Source organism: Sinocyclocheilus anshuiensis, unplaced genomic scaffold (assembly GCF_001515605.1).
Source record: "Sinocyclocheilus anshuiensis isolate Anshui unplaced genomic scaffold, SAMN03320099.WGS_v1.1 scaffold338, whole genome shotgun sequence".
NCBI classification, from domain to species: Eukaryota; Metazoa; Chordata; class Actinopteri; order Cypriniformes; family Cyprinidae; genus Sinocyclocheilus; species Sinocyclocheilus anshuiensis.
In genome coordinates, this window is record NW_015542339.1 from 218,256 (window position 1) to 234,670 (window position 16,415).

A 16,415-nucleotide genomic window follows, 5' to 3' on the forward strand; every position below is an offset into this window, starting at 1 on the left:
TCAGAGCAGACTGCGCTTGTCAAAGGAGGGGGCTTTGTAGAAAACGAAGCGTTTGAGAGAGGTGGGGCATAGAGGACCTACAATAATGTACAGTATTTGAAAAATAATGTGTTTTTTGAACATTAAAGCATGTCAACATATTCTGTTACACCAAATACACAAAAAAAATCATATGACCCCTTTAATACCTTTTATTTTAAGAGTCTATCCACTGAAACGTAAAGTATTAAATGTGCTTTAGGCGAGCATCATCAAAGAGAGAGTGCTGCAAAAATAACAAGTCTTTCAAACAGGTTTCCCCAAACACCTTTTCTCTCTGTCATTGGCTGGCCAAACAGATAGCCACGCCCCCAAACTTGTGCCATTGGTCGAGTAAGTGTTGCTATTAGGGGAGTAACGGTACACAAACATGACGGTTCGGTACGTACCTCAATTTTGACATAACGGTTTGGTGTTATTTTAGTAGCAGGATACTCTTATACGTTTTATTAATATTTTGAAGTATTTTAATATTTTCAGTTTTCATATTAATTTCAGTTAAAGTTTCAGTATTTTCTTTTTTTAGTGTTGTCTTTTTAGAACATCAGCTTAGATTAAATGAAAACAAGAAATACTGCCTTCGCTTAAATAAAATAATCAAATTCTGACTTTTATACTTTATTTCAGTTAACGTTTATTTTATTTCAAGAAAATGTTTGTTATAGTCACATTTTATTTTTAGTTAACTATAATAACCCTAAATTGTGACTTAAAGTTAAGTTGTGATAAAGCATTTTAACACTAAATAAAGATGAGAAATAACTAGATAGCTGAGACTATAGATAACTGTTAAAATGTTTTCTGTATGCCAACAAAATATTGGAAAATTTCCATACAATATAATTGCTAAAATTATTAATGCGGAAAATCCGAATAATACAAAAATTATTCTGGATAATTTTGTCACATGACATGTTAAGGGACAGTAATATGTCTTTTTTATTTATATAACTTTTGTTTAGATGCGCTAGCAGAGTCAAGGATCGTGGGTTTAACAAGTTGCTTTGGATAAAATGCATACATTTCAATTAATGCGATGTCCTAAAATTTGCATAAAATATATACAATGAACAAAAATTGGCGTAGAAACTATTTTCACTCAGAAATTGTTAGTACATTTTATAAACAGTTACAATGAAATGGAAAGTAACACACTGAAATTAGTCATTAAATTCTGTAGTAGAAAAACTCAAATAGTATTTCCTTATGAAACGTACTCCAATTATCTTTTTTATTTAACATTTTTTTTATTTACAACTAGTAAATATAACTAGTGTTACGATATGTAACGTATTTGATGTATTCAGTGTTACCAGTAAAATGTACCTGAAGTTTCCATAAAGCAAAAATATTTTTCAGTCATTGTCTGCCAACAGCTGTCACCAGTGACAGAGCTTTGTTTCTCTTGTTGTAAAAATGTATTGGTACTTTGACACATCTCTTTACGTGACTGTAACAGAATGCAGTAGTGCTACATTATGGATGTCACATTTGGCAAGAAATGAAGAGATTTCTCGTGAGCACATCATAAATTAGGAGAACGAAAGGCATTCTCTTTGTAGATGACGGGCACCATATCACGCTACAGATACATCTGTTGGCTTATCTAGAGAGGGTTTAAACTGCTTTACATGGGCCCTGAAACAGGTTCATCTGAAATCTATAGCATGCGCTTTCTGAATTTCATAGATCTCCTGGCATTCCCCCTGTCAGGAAGCCTTTAGCCCCAAAGATCAGGTTTCGATTCTGTGGGCTGAAATTGAATTCCCAGCCTCAGAGTCTTTAAAGAAACCTGGAACACATCACACAAATCTTGATTACTTGGCCGGACAGTTCTGTCGAAAGCCTGAATTTCTGTGTGCACTGATTTCTGAACCAGAGTCTGAGTCTGTGCATCCTTTCACACGATAAGCTGAAAACTAAAAGAGTTTTAAAAGCAGCGCCGATGTACGGCTGCTGTAAAACAGGTGGGTTTAATAGGAGCTAACATTAGCCCATGCTTTCACCTCTCCAGTGGACTAAATCATAAATAACTTGGCTAAAAAGACCACCATAAAGAATCTTTGTGTGGGTCTTTGAATCCACAAGCTGGCAACCGCATACAATACCGTCCTGCACAGGACATGGTTTCAATTATAGGTGGCAGACGTCTGTGCAAGGTCAGAGCATCTAATCCGAAACAATGTTTCACGCCGTCCATATGTGAAGACCCATCAGTCACACTCTGCCGTCTGTCTGAGCGCGACTCACATTACTATTAGTTCATACAAACAAAGAACGAGCATGAGAGATGAAATGAAAAACAGACTGTCAGAATGCAAACCCGTGACAAGAATGAAATGCATAACAATGAATAAAATACATATTTAGAAACTATAATATAATATATAAAATAAATTATCTGTAATTTTAATAATCAATTGTAATATGTATCTATTTTTAGTCAGACTACCATTTAAAAGTATTCAGCAAGGGAGCATTAAACTGATCGAAAGTGACCGTAAAAGATTTCTGTTCATTCATCAAGGATCCTGACAAAAATTGTATCACAGTTTCTACACAAAAATTTCGCAGCACAACTTTTTCAACATTGATAAGAAGAAAAGTTTCTTGAGCAGCTTTGCCATGCCGGATTAATTATATTTGAAAATATAATGAAATAGAAAACTGTAATTTTCAGTTGCAGTAATTTTTCTAAATATTACATTAATAAATACATTAATATTAAAATATTAGTCTTGGTGAGCGTATGAGATTTCTTTCAAAAACATTAAAGGGATAGTTCTCCCAAAAATGAAAATTCTACTCTACCTCATGTCGTTCCAAACCCGTAAATCCTTCGTTCATCTTTGGAACACAATTGAAGATATTTTTGATGAAATCTGAGAGCTTTCTGACCCTCCCATAGACAGCAAGGTAACTACCACGTTCAAGGCCTAGAAAGAACATTCATTTTTTGGGTGAACTATCCCTTTAAAAAAATCCTACGACATCAAACTTTTGAACAGTAGTGTACATCTTTACACTAAGTAAATGTTGTGTTATAATGCACAAAAGTCAAAGTATAATTATTATTAACCAAATAATTATTATAACTATTATTATTTTTATGACTGTAAACTGTGATTGTAAGGCGTATGACATTTTCCTTCCCCAAAGTGATTCTCTCTTGGTAACTCAGTCTCGGTTAATCTCTGTCTTTTCTCACATTTTCTCGCAAAAATAAAATTAATTCTCAAATTAGACACTTAAATATATTAAAAATTTAATAAAAAAAGATCATATTAATTAGTATAATTTGGTAAATAAAAATTGGTTTTAAATAACATGGAATAATTTAATTTGGCCAGTAACATTTATTTATTTTAGGAATTACAACATAATAATACAGCACAAGAATACAGTCAGACTCACACTGATGTAAGAGATTCAAACCAATAACCCTTTACTGAAGAAAACCTCACTGGAACATTTACCATTAGTTTTTTAAGCTGAAAAAAATTCTGTTATTTTGTCTTAACTTCAAGAATCTAAACCAAAAACCAACGCAAAATGGTCATCATGTTTCATTGTGAGACTATACATTGCTACAACTGACAGCAATGATCAGCACTGTTTTTTAGCTATTTGCAAGAAAAAATGTTATACAATTTTTTTTGTCATTAAATATATTGTTAATGTAAATCAACGTAAAATAGAAATGAAATGAATTAGTAATGTTTATGTATTCTTTCTGTCTGTGATACTGTGCTTTGTATAATGGGCGGTAGATTTTTTTCTAATCACTCAGCACTGGCAGGTCGGGCAAAAAGTTAATTTTGGAGCCTGATCACAGAGCTAAATAAAGTCCCTGGACAACAAAAACTAGTGTTAGTTTTCACATGGGACAAGATCTGTCTGGCCTGATGAATTCCCACTATATTACAACAACACGACAACATAACAACTGCCTGAACCGAGTGTGATCGGCACCTATTCATTTAGCTGTAAAAATACAGTTGCTCTGGAAAGTCTGCAAAGATATATATTCACAACTCTTGATACAGAAACAATCCCATATTGATGCTACTGAACTAAACTATTTAATTGTAAGCAGTGACTGAGCCGTACAATACTGCTGGCTTCCACCTGTTCTCAACGAGCTCTAGCTGTGAAGATGGCTCAGTTGTGAATAATAACCGTTAGACTGTGATAATAAGCACTAAGTAATTTGTCAGTCAGTGAAATAGTGTGACCTAAATATAGCGCGCTCTGTATCGCAACACTCTTGGCTTCTTTACAAACCCTGTGAGCTAAAGGCGAAAAGAACAATGCTATGAGATAAGCCAACAAACATTCACAAATAAAGACCTCATCAAATAGAGCTAGGTGAATTTTTTTTAAATTGTACAACTACTAAAATTTTTCAATTACGTTTCTTAAAAAGTCAACATCAAATATCATGTGAATCTTAATAAAAAAAAAAAAATCTGTTTAATTGTTTGCCCAATTCTAACCTTTACCCCTGCTTGGTGTGAAGTAAATCCCGCCCCTGACAGAGGCAATGACTTCATGGATGTGGCAGGCAAATATGAAGCACTTCCAGTTGAAGCATCTGTAGAAAACAGGAAACGGCACTTCAGATATCCAAATATATGTTTTTATATAATAAATGTTGTCTACAATTGTGTAGAATACATCTAATCACATACATCTAACCCCATGAAATAGTTTGACTTAAGTAGTTTTGTATTGTGTTGATGTATTTCCTATTGAAACAGGAAGTTGGGACAGGGAATACTGAAGGGCTTGTAATTCTTTTTAAAATAGACAATAGCATTTAGTTTATGTTACTACCCCGCAAAACCACAGAAAGTCACTTAATTTGCAACCAAATGATAAAAAAGTAGGTCGAATCTAATTAAAAAGTAAGAGTGTTAGCATAACTAAAGACACGCAGTTGAACCACGTTTTGCATGTCTAATTTGTTAACTTTAAGAAGTGCACTAGTATATAGATGGCCTAAAATCTAACAAACATGCTATTTCATGGGGTCTAATCAAAAGATATCAAAACAAGGAACACATTCAATAAAAAATGACCAGTGAAAAGTTTCCGACAAACACAAAAACTGGTGTTAGCAGACATCACCCAGTGTGCCAGTCTGTAGACACTCCGCTCCCCTGCCACTGTACTGACAGCCCTAAAAATAGAGTCCTCTAAAATCACGTCCCAGAGCTTTCAGTCTCCTGAATTTTCAGCACTTACACTGACGAACAAATTTGGAGATTTGAGTCTTACCTTGACTGGCAGCCGACGTGTATGCCATAGTGTTACTCAATGCCATGTTGAGGCATCCTTCAGACGACACTGGAAAGTGCACTGCTCCGAGCGTCGGGCTGTGAAGGGACAGCACTGCATTTAGATCCTAAATCCCAGTGCATCTGGTCTGACTATATCTTATGACACAGCTCGAATTCAGGTCATAACCCTCTCTATATGGAAGAAGACTCTCTATAAAATAACTGTGTTTAATACGGAGATTGGCTGTACTCATAAAATGCTTAACAAGAGAATCACAGGCGATGACCGGAACATAGCAAGGATCAAAATAGACCACATACAAACAAGCCCTTTAAAAATATCTTGTTTCTACACCAGGTTAGCAACTATTACTGTAGCCGCCCATGCATCAGAGTTTGCTGATTGATTATCACCATCATAAGACACTTAGAAATACACCGCTCATCAATTGATGAACGCTGTAACATGGTACAAATGGTATTTTCCTTTGTACTCACCTTTCGGTGTAGAGCGAACAGTTCTGCAGATGTAACTTGCCCTTCACATGCTGGTCCCAGTCCTGAAAACAGCATACACACACGATACGCCTGTCAGATAGACTTCACTGTGATCCTTCTATACTGTATGAGAGTGAGAGATTCCCCTGGCATAGCCACAACCTAGGCCAATTAGAAAGCTAGTAGTTCACAGTAGAGAAAAGGCGAGCAATAGTTGAGAACGAATGCGATTACGGCAAACTCTTGCAGAACAACTGCGTCCTCGCCCCCTCTAAACCTGCCTCCACTTGACACATGCCAGCTGCCACAAAAGCATTCACACCCTTGTGTAACCAATGAGCCCATTTTAGCCAAGTATCATGAAGAACCTCTCAGTTCTGCAGAAATAACTAAAAAAAAAAAAAAACAGTTGCTGCAGTCGAGACCAACTGGATCTCAATTCTGTATACTGGATGCTGGAGACATCAGGATAAACATACTTAGATACAGTACACAGTTCATAAGCAGCATTCAAAGCTTAGCATGAATTTGGCACATGTAGGAAAAAAGTGAAGAGTCTTTTGAGGTTTGTCTTACAGATATTTGATTCTGTTCACACCTAGTATTGAGATCCGTCTTTGTTATCTGATTGCAGAGTGTCAGAATTAAATACAAGTCAAAAATGTTTTTTATCCCATCTTGGGTCGTCTGATCTCAACTGGACAACTGGTTATAACTAAATCTTAAACTGTATCTGATGCAATCAACATTTGGAGTAGTTGAAAACACATTACATTTGTAGTGCAAATGCTAATCCATTTTTGAGGTTGGTGTGAATGGGCCATTTCCTTTAATCTCAACCAACAAGCCAGATCTACTCACTTTCAGGTTGTAAACCTTCTTCTCACAAATGGTGCACTGATGGGGTAGGTGTGAAGGTATTGTCCCATGATAGTCATTGAACTGGTGGGGTTGCAATTGCAAGGTCACCCCTTCCTCGCCCTGGGAAACCTGTGGCTGCTGTTGAATTCCCCCTTGCTGTCCAGTGGGTGGGCCAATTCCTGGGCCACATGTCGAGTTGAACTTAGGATCTGCTGTGGGTTCCTCTGGGTTGTACAACTCTGCTCTCTGACCCACAAACCCAGGTCCGGGTGGTACCCAACCCCCAGAACCTGTTCCTGTACCTATATCCATCTTCCCAAAGTTGATCGGACCTTTCCATTGATCCTTAGAGGCTGATCCCAGATTCTGATTATTGCTTCCTCCCATTAAACCAGTTTGTTGTACTGGTGTTTCAGGGGAGTAGAAGTATCTTTGAAAATTGCTGTGGACATTGTTTCTGGATTGTGTAGAGGCTCCACCATACTGTCCTCCATCACATGCTTTACTAGTGACCACTGAAGCCCCTCCCAAATATCCAAACTGCAAGAGACGGTCCGTGTCCGTCGAATACGTTCCAGGCTTTTTGCCAAAATCATTGTGTTGACTAGGTTTCTGGCTGGACACCCCACTGTAGTTGGTGGGCCTGATTCCAGTGGGATTTGGGGCAAAGCCACCACCAACCAGTTGTCCCAGTGCAGCATTTGGTGGTGGGAAGGCTATGGGTGGAGGTGGAAAGGCCCCACTGTGGGGCTGGGCCATGCTGGAACCCCGAAGATGGTTGAAGAGAGGTTGGGACATGGCCACATTGGAAAGAACCTGATTTAGGACAGTGGCTGCGGTGGCGCTATTGGTGGTCTGGGCGAGTTTGAGGCGGTGTAAGGTGAGCTGGGCCTGAAGCTGAGCCAGCTGAAGACTGGCAGGACTCAGCAGCAGGTTCTGACCCACTCCACCATGAGCACCAGCCAGATGAGCCGACTTATTATCAAGCTTTTCTCCTGAGGTACTGTGAAGAGAAACATAACAGTTCATCAATTAAATGGCCATAATCCATGGCAAATGTACACAGTAAAAACTAGTGACTATCCAAACATTCAGCCAGCAAACACACAATGTTCTTCTAATGGTAGAGTATGGTTACTCTGATTCTGATTAACAAATTTAGATTATGTTGAAGTAATTGGTTATTATTTCCATAAAAACCTTCCTGGCTATCCAAAAATAACCTCAAATATCTGTTCTAGGAACTTTTTAAAAAACAAAAATGAATGTTCCCAGAACATTACAGGAACCAAAAACAGTTACATGGGTCACTATTTTAGTGAGAGCTTTTAAAAATGAAAGGTGTTGTTTTGCAAAACCTCAAGGTTTTGTCCAATTCAGAAACATTCTTCCTGGCTAGACATGAGTACAGAAACTTTGGACTCCCTGTCCCTGTTTGAGTGGACTGATTAATGCAATCACATGTTTGCTAAATTTAGCAAGCACTACTATCAATCAAAATATCTGTGCAAGCCTGATACCACTCTAGATGAGCACACACCATCTAAGCCAAGAGCTGACATAAGTGGCAATCCCAAGGGAAAGTTGTAATAGTGGTGAAAGAGGGAACAACAATGTTTCTCAAAGGTACAGACCATGATAAGGGGATTTTTTTAGTCCTTTAACCTCAGAGGTTTTTCATGAAGTAGATTCCAGGTGTTCTGGTGTTTCAAACACAGACCAAGGTTATGCATGAGCAGTCAAGAAAAAGCTGGAACAAGGGGAGGCCCTCAGATCCTTTCAGATCTGAATTTGTGCAACTGAATCTTTTGGTGGGATTAGCACCTCTCCAGAGTAGTGCTGTAGTCATTTAAGAGTATGACATGGATTTACAGGAGCCTTTCCAGATCGTAAAGTTCACACATCAGTACCGGCTCTAAATAAGTTATCCCTTCTTTCTTTAGATCAGAAGATAATAAGATGTCTGTTTTTCTACTCATTACACAAGTGTTCATATTTATAACACATTTCATTAACAATTTGTATGGAGGAGACAGACCATAGTTGCATTCCAATTTACAGCATTCCTACGCAGTGTTCAATGACTTGAGGGGTAATTTACATTTCCACTTCCTGTAAAAAGTAGGATAGGGAATTTTGGAGAGGCTACCAATAGCAAGCTAGCTTTGAAAGCATAAGATAACACGAGAGAGACAGAATGCAACACTGTCAGATTACCTCATGTCTCATTCACCGGTGAGAAAACATTACAACACAAAAGCACATTATATATCAATAATAACACCTTTCATTCTCACTTGGTTTGCAATAGCGTAATGTAATGTGCTGATGACGTATCATGTCTGCGTGAACACGGTGCACAGGGGTATGCAAATACATATGTTGACAGGAAGGTAGGACAACCTATCGTAGCCATCAGACCGAGGGACATGATTGGACGAACATTTTATGGGCCTACGCCTTCCACAGGTGATATAAATACATTTAGATCCCCTAACTTTCGGGATGTGAAAAGACTTTCAACCAGCCTAATGAAAAATGTTCTTGAATCAAATCACCTACTCACCCTTTAAGTGATATACTGACGGATTTGATCCAAATGTTGTTTGCAGTGCACTTCAGACTCAGAATACATTGCTTCTTTTGATTTTGAGTCTCATCTAAGATGGTGGAATATACATTGAAGTGTTTCACAGGGCACTATTGGCAACTGAAACATACCCCTTGGTGAATGTGTAAGAAGAAACCAAAATATCTATACCCAAACACATGGCTACATCAGTATTTCAAGCATTAGTCTAATGAATATAGAGTTGCAGCGAGAGATTGGCAACCAGGCCACCTCTGTTTCAAGCACTCCTGATATTTATGAAGGGATACAGTGACTCTCATCTGTCAATGACATTACACAGCAAGAGCCAAGCAAGGCTAACCAAATTCTAGAGTGCATACATAGTTAGCGCTAATATAATACACTAAAAAAATGTAGGGTGGCACTTGATTTTATCCTTGAGGAATTGATTGAATTGTGAAAAGTAGACTATCATTGAATGGTTGAAGGATAGAAAAAAAGTCAAAAAGAAAGAAGCTAGTTATACATTTTGATGGAAGTTTGAAAAAAGAAAAATTGTTTTGGGAGCATGCGCAATATGACCAAGAATGTGTTTTTTGAGAAACACTAAATTTGACTTTAATGTTTCTCAGACCACAAATAAAGATATAATGATATTAGTTTCATTGTTGTTAGTCCATTGGCTGAACGTCTGATGCATATCACACACAAAATTTAAAACACTTCAGGAGTTTCGAAGTCGTCATCGGATTGGTTGAATTATACAGAATTTCCGTGAGACAAGTGTGTCACGTTCTTTAACGTTCTGCCTGGAAACAAAGATGCCATGATGCCAAACCCCCTCATGGAAGAAGAAACCCTGTCGTGTTTACAACTGTGACGAAGAGTGCTTATCAGGATCAACTAAACAGTGGATTTTCAATAGTATGTGAAATATGTAAAGTTTGCGGCATAGAGTGTCCAAGAGTTTTACACACCGGTCTGTTATTGTGGGGACATTTCCATGCCCCTAAACATGACGTGGAACAAAACGAAACGTGATTGGTTGATTTACCTGTCAGTCATATAGCCTTCTGGGCGGACCTTGGCCATTCAAAGCGCCCAAGGTTCCCAGACCTTCTGCCGTCAGTCTGAAGGTCTGGCTACGCGAGACTAGTTAGCACCTAGCTAAGGGTTTCTGATGCCTCAAAATCCTTACAAAAATCAACCATGGTTTTATTATAGTAAAAGTGTAGTAACCATGGTTTTTTGGCATATTGACTAAAATTTGTATAACCACAGCTTTACTACAAATATCATGGTTAAACTATGGTTAGTGTAGCAAAACCATGGTTAATTTGTGGTTACCATGGTTAAACTATAGTGACCATGTTTGTTTTTTTTCATTCAATGTAAAACCATGGTTAATTTTCATAAGGGAAGGCACTTCATATCTTTGTGGACATTAAGAAATGCACATAACGATATTAGTTTTAATAATGGATTGTTGTTAGCATGTTAGCATGTAGCCTAGGGCTTCTTATGCCTTGAAAGGCACTTTATACCACTATGGACATAAAGAAAACCAAATTATATATATTTATTATTAGCCTTAGCCTATTTCTCAGACCCCAAATAGCTATAGATATTAGTTTCAAAAATGGTTTGTTGTTAGCATGTAGCCAAAGGCTTCTTATGTTCTGAGAAGCACTTTATGTCTTTGTGGAAATTATAAGATGTGCATACAGTTTTATTTTATTGTTATAAGCAGTAGCAGCAGTATAAGGACAGTAAACTGGTACTTAACTATGGGTGTATATCACCCCGTTACTAGACATGTACAGCCTGGCATGTGAAACGGCATGCGAAAATGTAATGGAAATCTTGGGCTAAGACACAACATACATAAATTAGATTTTATGGTACAACTGGTCTTTGAGACCCAACAGCTGGTCAACTGTAGCATACCACGATTAAGAGCGCAGAAATGGAGCCAACGGTGGATTTATAAAGTCTAGCTTTATGGTTGCCATGCAATAAAATGATCTTACACATTGTAAGTGCATGTTAACGTAAGGACTGACTCTCTTAGGTTGGGTTTCAAAAATAGTGTAACGTTAGTAGCACGTAAGTAGTGCTTAATACCTAAAGCACATTTGCCACATTTATTTAAGATTATTTGAATAGATTCGTTCGACAGATTCGTTTTTCTTCCATTAAAACCTTATTTGCGCATTGTTAGTATGTTGTAATGTTACTTTGTTTTCTTGCATTTTGTTGAAAATGTATCAAAATAATTATCATTGGAAAAATCAAAACTACATAAACAAACATTTTCGTCTGCAATTTCGTTTACATGGTTGTGCCATTAAAGAGGACCATTGGACATTACGGCGGAATCGTCCTATCTTCATGACTCAAAAGCCCAAAATATGCCAGTGACACACAACCCACCAAGTTTAGCTACCGCCGCAAACCAATACGGCTCTCACAGCTGCCCGCTCGCATTTGCACTTGAGTCGTCTCATATAAGCAGAGGATCCAGGTGCCAAATGCCCTTCGCCAATTAATACAAGCCTGTCTTAGGACAGGAAATGTGCGGAGCATAATTATACGCTATTGTGCATGTACAATGTCTTTGCACCAATCAGGGCCTTGGGAAGGAACAATCTGCGTGACTCTTAGTCTATCTCTAGATAATCCTGGGATAAATTGGCAAGAGTACAGAGGTCACACCCCGCCGACCTCGTTATGTGACAAACTGTGTCCCGAAAGCAACTGTTCCAGTTTATAAGAGCTGAACTTTTATTGGCTGGAAATGCATGACATCATGCTTCAGATACAGAATTCGTTACATGTTAAGAAAAGACGCAGTGGCCAAAATGAACATTAAACAATAAAATAAAATGGAAATTATGGAAATATATATACACTCTAATGTTCAATGTTTTTTTTGTTTTTTTTTTGAGAAAGAAATTAATATGGTAACACTCATACTATGTACTTTTGCTCATACTATGTACTTATTACAGCAATTATAATAACTGGGTAATAACTTAATACTAACCCTAAACCTACCCCTAAACCTAACCTTGACCTCATATTACCCAGTACTTTCTTCTTAACTACACTGTAATTACACTGTAAGTACATATACTGTAAAATAAAGTGTAACCATTAATACTATTATTCTGAAACAATCCATTAAAGTGTTAAAATATGTCGGTAAAAATATTTATAATGTTACAAAAGATGAATGCTGTTCTTTTGAACTTTCTATTCATCAAAGAATCCTGAAAGAAAAATGTACACTGCAAAAAATGCTTTTCTAGCTTAGATTTTTTGTCTTGTTTCCAGCCAAAATATCTAAAATCTAATCTTAAATCAAGAAGGATTTTCTAGACGAGTAAAAATTATTGTCTTGTTTTCAGAAAAAACAAGTCAAAATTAAGTGCGTTTTTGCTTGAAACAAGCAAAATAATCTGCCAATGGGGTAAGCAAAATAATCTTGTTTTCTGTTTGAAATAAGATTATTTTGCTTACCCCATTGGCAGATTATTTTATTATTAGACAAAAAATCTAAGATAGAAAAGCATTTTTTGCAGTGTATGTATCACCATTTCCAACAATTCCAAAATATGAAGCAGCACAACTGTATATGAGAATGATTTCTGAAGGATCATGTGACACTGAAGACTGGAGTAATGATGCTGACAATTCAGCTTTGATCACAGGAACAAATTACATTTTAAAATATATTAAAATAGAAATATATCATTTCAACTGTAATAATATTTCACAGTTTTACTTATTTTTACTCTGTTTGTTCAGATATGTGACCCTGGAGCACAAAAGCAGTCTTAAGTTGCTGGGGTATATTTGTAGCAATAGCCAAAAATACATTGTATGGGTCAAAATTATCGATTTTTCTTTTATTTCATTTATATTTTAAGTAAAGATCATGTTCCATGAAGATAATTTGTAAATTTCCTACCGTAAATATATAAAAACTAAATTTTTGATTAGTAATATGCATTGCTAAGAACTTCATTTGGACAACTTTAAAGGCAATTTTCTCAAATGTTTTGACCCAGCGGTTGGGATGTTTTGACTCAGCGGTTGGGTCAAAACAACCCAATAGCTGGGTTTGTCCCTTTTTAACCCAGCGCTGGGTTATATTTAACCCAGCATTTTTTAGAGTGTAACCATGCATGTTAAATAGTAGAGGTTCAAGTAGCAAACATACTTAAAAATAGGTTCAATATCGTTTTTGTTTTAATTAGAATATGTGCTTTTGGTTGTATTTACTGTAATGTTTGCTATATTTATTGTAGGTTCATGTGTTAAATGTTGTGGTATGTGTGACCATGTCCTGCTGCTGTAAAGCATTACATAGTCATTAAATCGAAATTTCAAATGGCAACTTTACACTGACATTGATTTATTGCTCTTTTTGGTTATTTTTAGGATTATAGTGTTTATGTAAGTAATGCTAAAATAACTGTACACAAACTTTTGCAACCTTTTTATTCTGGAATTAAACAGCAGTTAACCATGTTATATCAAAATTCATAAAAAGGTCAATAATAACCTGCTGAAGAATCTAAAATTCAAAGTTCAAAATGTCTCAAGAAACACATCTCTCCTTTATTGCAAAAACATTCAAAAATGTACTCCTGAACATAAACAGTTCAACAAGGAAATCAGAAGCTGTCTATCCTGAAAAACCCTCACAAACTTGTAGCAGTGCGCGTATATTACCATATTCAATTACTGCTTACAGGGGTATCTGGTGTCTGAAATGTAATGTACTGCATGTAGAAGGTTTCTTTTCACATTGACTTCAAATGCAAGCACACTTTATTGAACTTAAAGTGTAAACGTACAAATTATTATACATTACAAATTAGGCTACACTGTAGTGTTATCAGCTGTATGTACAACAAAAAATATTTGTATTCATTTATTTATTTTTATTTAGTTATTTATTTTATTTAGCCATCATAAAAGATTATATGTTAACTATATAAAAATGTTTTTCAAATGCAATATGTAGCTAATACCTTTTTTAACCAACTTGTTTTTTTTGGTAAATCAATATAAGAATCCTTTCTTTTTTGGAATTCAACTAAAATTATTATTTTATTATAAAATTATGTTAAACTATACTGTAAAAAGTGAACATAACTAACTCCATATACACTGGAAAAAAAAATGGTGCAGAAACAATTTTCACTCAGAAATTGAGTTTTGCAATTACAAAGAAACTGCAAGTAACATCGAATTTAATATGAAAATGTATGAAGTATTTCCTTGTACTCCAATAATAATTTACCCTAACACACTCCTATAATCTTTATAATTTTTTTAAATACAATTTTTAAAAACGCAACCAAACACAAAAAGCAAAAATCACAACAACCCCCAAGACTGCTCAAAAACTTCCCAATGTTACATTTCAAAGAATCGCTTCATCAAAACCAACACGCATCTTTGTCTCGGCGTACAACTCCACATCTATCACACCGGTTCAGAAACACCACACCACAAACATTTTCTCCTCACACTTTTAACACACACTACATCTGAAGGCCGCGTTCAGAGTGGAAATAAATGAGCCCCTTGAGATGTGTGACAAAGATTTAAAAGAGCGTTAAATCCAAGAAACCTGGCAGCCACTTTACAATATATGGCAGAACACACAGCCAACACATCAGCAGGCCGCTGGCTCTTACCTCGCACTGTTCTGAGTTTCTGTCTTTATAACGACCTCTGCTCAGATCCAGCAGGACTCTGCGTTCACTAGCCGCCTGTAGTTCCCTTTGCCATGAATGTGTGCTGCTCCTACAGGCTGATTTGGCCTTGGATGAGTCACATGTGCTTCGCAAAAGTGTGTGAAGGGAAAACAGTGAGGGCGATGTTATGTGAACTAACACCTTATGGATTAAACCATTTCCAAATGGGACGTGCGATGCATCAAATATAGTTTCTATACGCATACTTATTTAGCAGATGTATGAGCTTTACTTTACCATGTACGGCAGCTTTTAATTTAATTTGAACTCATTTTCTAGTTACATTTTAACTGAGCTAGCAGGAAAAAAAAAACAACAACAACCAGAAGAAGAATGATGTATTTTGTAAGTATAACCAAAAGTAATTTTTTAAATTTGACACAATACAGATTTGCAGTAATAAACAGAAAAAAATAACAGTATTTATGTTGTAAAATTCATGAATTATGAAACCAGTTGAATTGTAGCTGTAAAGAAGCTCTACAGAAGACAAGTGTCATTATTATCAAGTTAGTTTAATGTCGTTTCAGTTCAATGTAATAACTGTGTACTCATGTAGTCATGTTGATGCAATCATATTAACATTAAACAAATAACAATAAATAATCCTTTTTTTTTTGTAAAACAACTAATTTATTAGTATGTATAGCCAATTTTAATTAAATTAACTACACTGATTTTCAAAGTTGTAAATAAAACAAAGATTATTGGAGTATTCTACTTTGAAATTTCATTCAACTTGTTACTTGCTTTGAAATTCTTTATGAAATTTACTAGTAGTTTATGAGTGAAAATTGTTTCTACACCAAACTACTGTACATTGCAGGTTCTATATTTATTTACTACATATAAAATGTATCATATACAAGAGCTCATTTAAAAAATATACATACATTTTAAAATGAACTCAATATTAATTTTATTTTAACTTGCAGATTGTCTGCGACAAATGTTTTTCATCTTTAATGGATATAAAGGATATCTATTTTTATCTTTTCTGACTCTTAAAAATGATTGAAGTTGATTCAGTCATATTAAAAACGATTTAATTGAATTAAAAGGTTAGTTTAATTAAATACAGCTTATTTTAATTAAAAGGTTAATTCAATTTAATTAAAACAATTACTTAATTTAAATATTACCACATGATGTGCATTTTTAGGTTGCCTGACAAAAAAATGTAAGCCACACAAATTGAAGTAAAAAGCGAAATATGCATGTTATAATACGCATGTTAAAAATACGCCTGTAGGACCTTTCGAACAGAATTAAAGTGAAACATGAGCAATCCAAATCCAGGCAAAAATGTTCTCCGGGGGGTCACGTACATGTTTGTAGGATAATGTTAGAGTATTAAATCCTGAATGTGATCCTTGTTTGACAGCATTC

General features: G+C 35.8%; 1 protein-coding gene across 1 annotated transcript in view; it reads right to left on the minus strand.

Annotated features, from left to right (window-relative positions):
• Window positions 1-16,415, minus strand: part of LOC107691192 (RNA-binding protein 20-like) — a 69,197-nt gene that overhangs the window by 15,875 nt on the left and 36,907 nt on the right. Inside the window, exons 2-5 of the mRNA XM_016489688.1 lie at window positions 6,681-7,683; window positions 5,820-5,881; window positions 5,320-5,417; window positions 4,536-4,633 (exon numbers count right to left, since the gene is read on the minus strand). Of these exons, the coding sequence (XP_016345174.1) occupies window positions 4,536-4,633; window positions 5,320-5,417; window positions 5,820-5,881; window positions 6,681-7,683 (1,261 nt within the window). The remainder of the gene's footprint in view (window positions 1-4,535; window positions 4,634-5,319; window positions 5,418-5,819; window positions 5,882-6,680; window positions 7,684-16,415) is intronic.